Source organism: Hippichthys cyanospilos, chromosome 3 (assembly GCF_059441005.1).
Source record: "Hippichthys cyanospilos isolate Australia breed blue-spotted pipefish chromosome 3, RoL_Hcya_1.0, whole genome shotgun sequence".
In the NCBI taxonomy this organism is placed as follows: Eukaryota; Metazoa; Chordata; class Actinopteri; order Syngnathiformes; family Syngnathidae; genus Hippichthys; species Hippichthys cyanospilos.
Genome location: NC_142371.1, coordinates 1,195,001 through 1,204,183, shown reverse-complemented (window position 1 = coordinate 1,204,183; position 9,183 = coordinate 1,195,001). Strand labels below are relative to the sequence as shown.

Below are 9,183 nucleotides of genomic sequence, written 5' to 3'. Positions count from 1 at the left end.
CGTGAAGCTCGATAGGACACTTGCGCGACAGTCCAGAAATGTCCTAAGTCAAAATTGTTTTATTTCTATTTTTTTTAAAAACAATTTAAGATTTGCATTAAATAGTCACATTTAAAACATGGATCTGGCCACAACCACCATTAGTCATAACAGGAAAGGAAATTACTGTCACGCAGGTCAACGCTTCAGTCGGGACTTTCGGCGAGCATCCTGTTATAGCACAGGAACGCGCGCTGCTCTGACAGATTCTGGATGCTGTAGGGGTGGCCTGTTTCAGCAAAACAAGAGAAAAGAACCATGAATGAATCGTAAAGAAATCATGTCGCTTTCAGTGGAAGAGCGGTTAGCGCGTCCGCCTCACAGTTGAGGGTCCCCGAGTTAAAATCCACCTGGCTTGGGACTTTCTGTGTGGAGTTTGCATGTTCTCCCCGAGCCCACGTGGGATATCTCGGGGTACTCCAGCTTGCTCCCGCAATTCCAAAAAATGTGCATGGCAGGTGAACTGGACGCTCTAAATCAAGGGGTGTCAAACCTTTTTTTGTAGTTGTTGTAGTTATACTGTAGTTTATGTCAGAGGGCTGTAATAAATTTTAACTGTCACACACATGACCTAGTTTTGAAGTCACAGGCCGATAAAAACTGTTGAAGACAGATTGGGAACAATAAAAGTTGCTTTTTGAGGACAACTTACGAGTTCGGTATTTCAACCAGGAACTTCAAATCAAATTAGCTTTTTGCGGGCCACATATAATGTGGCGGGCCAGATTTGGCCCCCACGCCATGGATCGAACACCGGTGATGTAATGCTTTACAAGAATTTAAAGCAGGAGGGCCAAACTCATTTTTATCGTGGGTCACATTGTAGTTATCGTTTCTGTCAGAGGGCCAGAATACATTTTCTTTCGAGTTTGGTATTTTAGTCAGAAAGTTTAAGTTAAATTAGCATTTCACGGGCCACATAAAATGCTGTGGCGGGCCAGTCTGGCCCCCGGGCCCTGAGTTTGACATCTGTGTCAGGGGTGTCAAACTCATTTTTCTGACGGGCCCACATTGCAGTTATTGTTTCGGGAATAAAGTGTGCTTGTCACACAGATATGCAGAAATTTGAAGTCAAATCAGTATTTTGCAGGCCACATAAAATGACGTAGCGGGCCAGATATGGCCCCCACGCCTTGGGTTTGACACCTGCTCTAAATTGTGCTTAGAAGTGACTGGGTGCATGAACTGCAGTTGGCTGGCAACCGGTTGAGGGTGTCCGTCCCTCACCTACTGCCCATAGACAGCTGGGACAGGCACCAGCAGGCCTGCGACGCTAATAAGGCTAAGCGGCTACAGAAAATGGATGGATGTCATTTTCACGCTGGAATTAAACCCACCATTGCTTTTTATTTTTCTTAAAAAAACAAAACAACAACAAAAAACAGGTGCTACAGGGCATACAAATGTTGGCAAAAGTGATTGTTTACATGACAGTATTTAAAAAAAACAAAAAAAAAAAAAACTATATATCTCAATTGGCCAGCACTAAATCAAAGTGTAAGAAAAATGACTGTTCTTACCACATGGCACCATGAAGTAACTGCCCGCATGCACGTAGGACTCTGTGTGGTCTATGATGACCTTGACAGAGCTTGTCAGCAGGAAAAAAACCTAGAGCAGAAAACAACAAACATTTTTTTAAGAACCCCCCACTGTCCCCCAGGAGAAACCCTCCCCCCCAACTCTGACCGTGGTAGCGCTATGGTCCACCCAAAGCGGTTTCTTCATAAAGGAGCCCAGTAGCATCTTTCCCGTGGAAAAGTTCATACAATGCAGGTCCTCCATGATGCCCATGGTTCCACTTTTGTGGAAGTACCAATTAAAATGGTCGGGGGAGACGGCCCCATCTGCACAAAAATGGTGGCTTAAACTGATTTGAAAAAAAAAAACATTGCCTTTATCATCATCTTGTCAATTGTACCTGCGAGGGTGGTGGGGAACAGAAATAGAAGCCACTCGCTCAGGTCCGTCTTGTCCCTGGCCCGCAGGGTGCACGGCCTGAGGGGAGGAGCACACAGGTCGCTAACGGAAAGCTCAGCCTGGGGGTGCCTGCTTGACGGAAGGTCTGCAATAAAGACAGGTAGCCGCTTAGCTTAAAACAGTCCTTCTCATATAGTGGAGGCGGGGGGCAAACTCAAATTAAAACGGTAGCCATGACTTGATTAGACCCACTAATCTTTTCAGACGCCTAATTATGCTGCTTGATGAATTTCTAAATTGTTGAATTAAAATGGAAATTTCTCATTCCTGTTCAAATGGGTAAAACACTGAGAAACCTACAGGCAGCATGGTGGAAGAAATGTGATCACATTTACCTCACATGGCTCCAGCGTGTGGAGTTTGCATGTTCTCCCCATGCCTGCGTTTTTATTTTATTTTTTTATGGGTACTCTGGTTTCTCCCCATCATTCCAAAAACATGCATGGCGGACATATCGGGCACTCTAAACTGCCCACAGATGCGCTGTAAATTTAAATGGCCGTTTGTCTCATTCGTGTGCTCTGGAGTTGGCTGGCAACATGCTCAGGGTGGAGCCCCCTACTGGCCGAAGACAGTTAGCTGGAATAGGCTCCAGCATAGCTGCGACCATTGTGAGGATGAGCGCTTGAGATGATGAATAGATGGAGAAAACTAAAGCCCTATCATGATGCTGGATGTTCTGGTGTTTATGACAAGTGTTGAAAAAGTTCAAAGTCCCCCCCCCCCCACCCCTTTTGCCGAGATGCAATTTGAGACTGAATAAATCATTATTGAATTGATTTCAAAGTAACACAAACTTACCCGCATCGTCATGCGTTTCCAGATCAATCATGGACACCGGCCCACTTTGGAACCTGCCCGCCAACCCCAAAAAGATAAAAACATGAAAAATACTTTGAGTGGGTCTATGCTCGTTTTTCCTTACATGTCTCGTGAAGGACAGGTGTTGTCCTGTAGGATTTCCTGATTTCCATCCACAACGAAGGTTCCCTGGCGGTTGGGAGTGTAGTCTCGCACTATGTCTTGATGACTCCGAGCGGTGGCTGGGTTGACGGGTACGGTCCGGCTAGTGAAAAAGTCCAAAGCGGAATTTACACTTCCCCTCCGCTCTTTACCTTGGGTATTCGAACAGGGCAGAAAAATGGTAGCACGCCCGGCCGATTTTGGCGAAAGCTGCTTTTGTTTGACTTTTGTTTTCTTGCCAACTTTGGACTTCTTCTGAGTCCGATTTAAAAGCGGCAGAGGCTCAGTCCCCGCGTTCTCTGGCGTCGCGGCGGCCTTCCACCATTCGCCAGGTGATCGTCTCTGCCGTTTGTCGGAAAGCTGTTCTGGAGATCCGGAGGGACCGCATGGAATGGGCTTGCTGGAAACATTTCTCTCACCGGTGCGCTGGTACACTTGCGGCTCTATAACACAAACAAGTTAGCAGCGTTGATTGCAGATGCCTTTGGATATGCGCGGTACATTTATTCACTTAATTTCCCCATAAGCGTGAATGTGAGTGTGACAGTTATTTGCCCGGATAAATAGAAGCAATAGGTCTAGACTAGTGTATAAAGCTTCTCCCCCAAAGACTGGGATAGGATTTCACCCATACAAGAAATATATATAAATATTAAAAAAAAAATGGATGATGGATGGATGTAAAAGGCATTAGATGTGTATTGTACCTGAGTTGCAGTTTTGGTCTTGTTTGACAAATTCCAGGGGGCTGAAAACTGATGGAAGAGAATCCAGATCCTGGAATTCTGGTTGTTCTTGATCAAATGTTTTCCCTATGTCAATATTCTTCCCTTCACCCTTGGTCTTTTTTGCAGCCTTCTTGGTTTTGCTTTTAAGCACATTCTTGGCCTTGGCCGGTGACACTGACCCTGCCTTGGCAGATTTTTCCTGGTTGGCTATGGGCTTCTTGACGAGGGGTGTGGTGTCTCTCATGTCAGTCTGCTCTGCGTTCTCAGGGTAGACCATCCACCACTCTCCGGGCCGGTTTCGTTTCCTTTTCCCAGAAACCTGACACTCCTCAAGGAGAACCTTGTTTTGTTCCGCCGAACTCCATGCAGGGTCTGGTTTCCCCAAGTCAAAATCTGTGGAACCAAAATACCGGAGTCAACTTTTAAAACATGATGGTGCAAAGTGCTGTGCTCGTCGGGGCACAATGCTTAAGAGCAAACCCAAATCAATAATCGGTCATATGTAAAAGTTGTTACACCGAAGTGGGGCGGAATAACTGACATCGATACTAACCCACGCATGATATAAAAGGCTAAGCTGGCTGAAGCGCCAGAGCCACTTTTAGGTAACTGGCTGAAACACTGTGATGCAAAGACTCGCACATTTACCGGGACGCCAGCTACTGTGAAAGGTAACGAAAATAAGATCCTACCTGAAGAAAAATCCTGGCCAACAGCTTTCCACTCTTCTGTGCTGGGCTTCTGATGCCGTATTGTCCTCCTTTTTTCCTTTGCAGATAGCCTGCTGCTCTTGGGATTGTCTCGGCTGACTTTTGAGGACTTCTTCACCTCAGAAGAAGGATCAACTTTCTGGTCACTTGTCTGTCTGCCGGCCACCACTTTACATCGATCGTCCGCCTTCTTATTATTCTGTATGTGTGTATTGCGCCGCTTCGGCTTGTTCTTTTCTTCTATGTTGTCTGACGTTTGTTTGCGTGCTATCTGCTGTTTGAGTGATGTTCTGCTTGGCGGCGCCTCCTCCTGCCAACTGTCCTCAGAGCCTCTGTCCATCCTGGATTTGGACTCTTTGTTACGCTGCTTGCCAATCAATTTAGTGGGAATGGATAGGTAAGGAGGTGCGTCGTCACCCATGATCAAGAAATCGTCCTCCAACTCAGGTGGCGGCGTGGACGTTTTAACCGGTGTCGGGGCCTTCCTGAAATTTCAAAAGCAAGCATGAAAGGTTTCACAATTGAGTTTTTTATTCAATTTTGTAGCATTTGGTTTGGTGTGATGTACTCCGCCTGTCGCTGCTGGAATAAATTTGAGCTCTTAAATAAAACCTTGTTTACTTTCACACATCAGATGGGCAGGCAACAGCCTAAATACTGTACCCCTGCAATGCCGCGCAAAAGCAATATTTTAGTCAATGTAATGTGATTAATCACATTATTATCCTATGGAAAATGCAGGTTCAACTCACAGTTTGATTTTGGGGAGGCTGAAGTCTTGAAGATTCTGCAAGAACACCCAGACGTCTTTTTTCGCGGCTGGTGACAAGCTCTCCTCTGGGGATTTGCTTTGAGTGCCCTCATTGTCCTTCTCGGCAGTGGACACGCTGGTCTCTGGTTGTGCTGATTTTCTGAGAACAGAAAAAAACAAAAAAATACAAAACTCCAAAGAACGGTTTGTTGCTTGGGAGGCTTGAAGAGATTAATGAGATTTCAATACATTTGGATGATCAATGGACAAAACAAATTTCAATCTAATACTACTGTATGTAGAAGTTTAAAACATACGAAATTGAATTAAAAACAACAACAAAAAGTAGAACAGCAGAAGAAAATCTAGAATGTTTTTGACAAAATTTTCTAGACCAGGGCCAGCACCAGACTGCAAGATGTTCTAATAACTGGTAGAAGGTGTGACTCCAAGTCATCATGTCTACATCGTTAGTAATTTTGTTGGCAGAAGCCAAACAAAAACTCTCTTATCAACTAATTCTTACTTGTCAGAGGCTGGCCTAATTGTTGCCGTGTATTTTCCTTTTCCACCATCAGATAAGATCAGCAACGGCATTTTGCTTTTGTGAATAGTCTCTGTCTCTGCTGAGTTCCCATCCACGCTCTCCTCTAGTGGGCTGGATGTCTTCACAGGCTCTTGGAAAGGACAGTTTGAATGATCTGAGACCAAGTTCCGTGTTGAAACAAAATGCATATCAAGTGTGCAGGTCTCTTACCGATGCGTAGTCCAGGACTTGGCGAGTCTGTCGCCGGATGACGGGATGAAGACTAAAGATACAAAAGAAAGCTTGCTATTTAGTTTAGTGTAAATGCCCCCACCCCCAACCCGACACGCACATATGCACACAAACACACACAAAATTTGAACCGTTTTCAACTTTTGCTCATAGAAAATAACATATGATCAATTTTCTCCTGGTTATTGGTTATTATTGTTTTTTTCCAGTCACTAAATTTAATGACCCAATTGTTGCTGATGCTGACTGTTTTAGTTTCTATCTGATAGCAGCTGTTGTTCCTAGAAGCGGTGTACTTCAGAGGTCACACACTTTGAACAAGGGAGGCGGAAAAAAACAAAACAAAAACAAAACCAAAAAAACTACAGGGGAAAAAAATCTGCTCAATTAAAAGATGTCTTCATTGACAGGTGTACTCTTATTTAGAGACTCTGACAATAGAATAAAAGTGAACAAAATTATGGCAGCATCACAGTACTAAAATTTCAGCTCAAATGTGACACATTTTGTAACACATTAAAAACAATCAAATTATTTTATTTAAAAAAAATACTTAATACAGAAGAAATTTTAACCCAATTAAGTTCCCATAAAAAGGTAAATGTTATCTTTTCTTCAGTTTTCATTCTTCTTAGGAAGTCAAAATTGTAAATAGAGCAGATCTGTGGGCAACTCATGTTGTCCTTGGGACTAACTAATACGTGCTGGCAACATTTTTTGGACAATGCACATTAATCCAACAGATCCTCCTCCTACTCTAGTTTGACAATTTACATGTTCTTGTATCTGCAGCAGGACTCAAACATGTGACACGCCGATTCCAAAACTCGAGTCCTTCACAAACGAACTCCTACCATCCTAAAGTGACTTGCGTTCATTGTTTTAAGAGTGGGTTTTACCTTTAAATTCAGTGGTGATGCACATTCAGAAGCTTGGATTTCCTCATTATCAGACTCTGAGGGTCCAAGAGATGAATGAAGAAAATTACCTGGAGACTCTGTGCAGCAGAAAAAAGAATATTTAAAAAATATCAAAGCATTAAAACAACTTAAGAATTGGTCACAACCACACACACATACATACATACAATGCGTCAAACATGATCAAACAAAAATCTAATATTGGGTTTAAAAACAGACATGCATGCACACATACATTGACAACAGGCAAACATTTGTAAATGTTGTCAAATGTGAAAATGTTGTCCTTTGCATTTATTACCAAATATGTGTTTTCATTGTTTTTGTTTACATTTTTTTAGAAGGGAGGACTCAGATGTTTCAGACGACTAAAACAAAAAAATATGAGGTTCAAAGTCACTGTTAAGAAAACACTTTTTCATAAAAAGCTAATTTTCCCCTCCTTTTGTCCAAAATAGTTTGGTGTCACTCAAATTATGACTATATTCAAATAATGATTACTAAAGAACAGGTAAAATCATACCTTTTTTAATTTATTTTTTTCGAAAATTAAAGAATGGAATACAATATTTCATGTGGTACCACACGTGTTTACAAAGACACAGCGCACAATATTAAAGCAGCCTTGAAAAATGAGTGAAAATGCTCGACATCCGCTGGTAGTTAGGTCGCCTTTTCGGGTAAATGCTTGGTACTGAAAGCGTTAATAAGTGGTCATCGTGTATGTTAATGTATGTATGTATGTATGTATGTATGTATGTATGTATGTATGTATGTATGTATGTATGTATGTATGTATGTATGTATGTATGTATGTATGTATGTATGTATGTATGTATGTATGTATGTATGTATGTATGTATGTATGTATGTATGTATGTATGTATGTATGTATGTATGTATGTATGTATGTATGTATGTATGTATGTATGTATGTATGTATGTATGTATGTATGTATGTATGTATGTATGTATGTATGTATGTATGTATGTATGTATGTATGTATGTATGTATGTATGTATGTATGTATGTATGTATGTATGTATGTATGTATGTATGTATGTATGTATGTATGTATGTATGTATGTATGTATGTATGTATGTATGTATGTATGTATGTATGTATGTATGTATGTATGTATGTATGTATGTATGTATGTATGTATGTATGTATGTATGTATGTATGTATGTATGTATGTATGTATGTATGTATGTATGTATGTATGTATGTATGTATGTATGTATGTATGTATGTATGTATGTATGTATGTATGTATGTATGTATGTATGTATGTATGTATGTATGTATGTATGTATGTATGTATGTATGTATGTATGTATGTATGTATGTATGTATGTATGTATGTATGTATGTATGTATGTATGTATGTATGTATGTATGTATGTATGTATGTATGTATGTATGTATGTATGTATGTATGTATGTATGTATGTATGTATGTATGTATGTATGTATGTATGTATGTATGTATGTATGTATGTATGTATGTATGTATGTATGTATGTATGTATGTATGTATGTATGTATGTATGTATGTATGTATGTATGTATGTATGTATGTATGTATGTATGTATGTATGTATGTATGTATGTATGTATGTATGTATGTATGTATGTATGTATGTATGTATGTATGTATGTATGTATGTATGTATGTATGTATGTATGTATGTATGTATGTATGTATGTATGTATGTATGTATGTATGTATGTATGTATGTATGTATGTATGTATGTATGTATGTATGTATGTATGTATGTATGTATGTATGTATGTATGTATGTATGTATGTATGTATGTATGTATGTATGTATGTATGTATGTATGTATGTATGTATGTATGTATGTATGTATGTATGTATGTAAGTCGTATGTATGTATGTATGTATGTACTGTATGTATGTATGTATGTATGTATGTATGTATGTATGTATGTATGTATGTATGTATGTATGTATGTTATGTATGTATGTCTAGTATGTATGTATGTATGTATGTATGTATGTATGTATGTATGTATGTATGTATGTATGTATGTATGTATGTATGTATGTATGTATGTATGTATGTATGTATGTATGTATGTATGTATGTATGTATGTAGGTATATGTAGTATGTATGTACTGTATGTATGTATGTATGTATGTATGTATGTATGTATGTATGTAGTATGTATGTATTGTATGTATGTATGTAATGTATGTATGTATGTATGTATGTATGTATGTATGTATGTATGTTGTATGTATGTATGTATGTATGTATGTATGTATGTATGTATGTATGTA

General features: G+C 39.8%; 1 protein-coding gene across 1 annotated transcript; it reads right to left on the bottom strand.

Annotated features, from left to right (window-relative positions):
• Window positions 1-39: 39 nt before the first annotated feature.
• Window positions 40-6,933, bottom strand: LOC148425346 (uncharacterized). Its single transcript, XM_088411760.1, has 12 exons — window positions 6,849-6,933; window positions 5,929-5,980; window positions 5,698-5,848; window positions 5,173-5,331; window positions 4,403-4,905; window positions 3,690-4,103; window positions 2,945-3,425; window positions 2,821-2,873; window positions 1,961-2,104; window positions 1,729-1,886; window positions 1,560-1,650; window positions 40-268 (listed from the first exon to the last, which is right to left on the bottom strand). Exons 3-12 carry the CDS (start codon window positions 5,766-5,768, stop codon window positions 186-188), a joined length of 2,157 nt encoding a protein of 718 aa, XP_088267886.1. The 5' UTR covers window positions 5,769-5,848; window positions 5,929-5,980; window positions 6,849-6,933; the 3' UTR covers window positions 40-185.
• Between the last annotated feature and the right edge of the window lie 2,250 nt (window positions 6,934-9,183).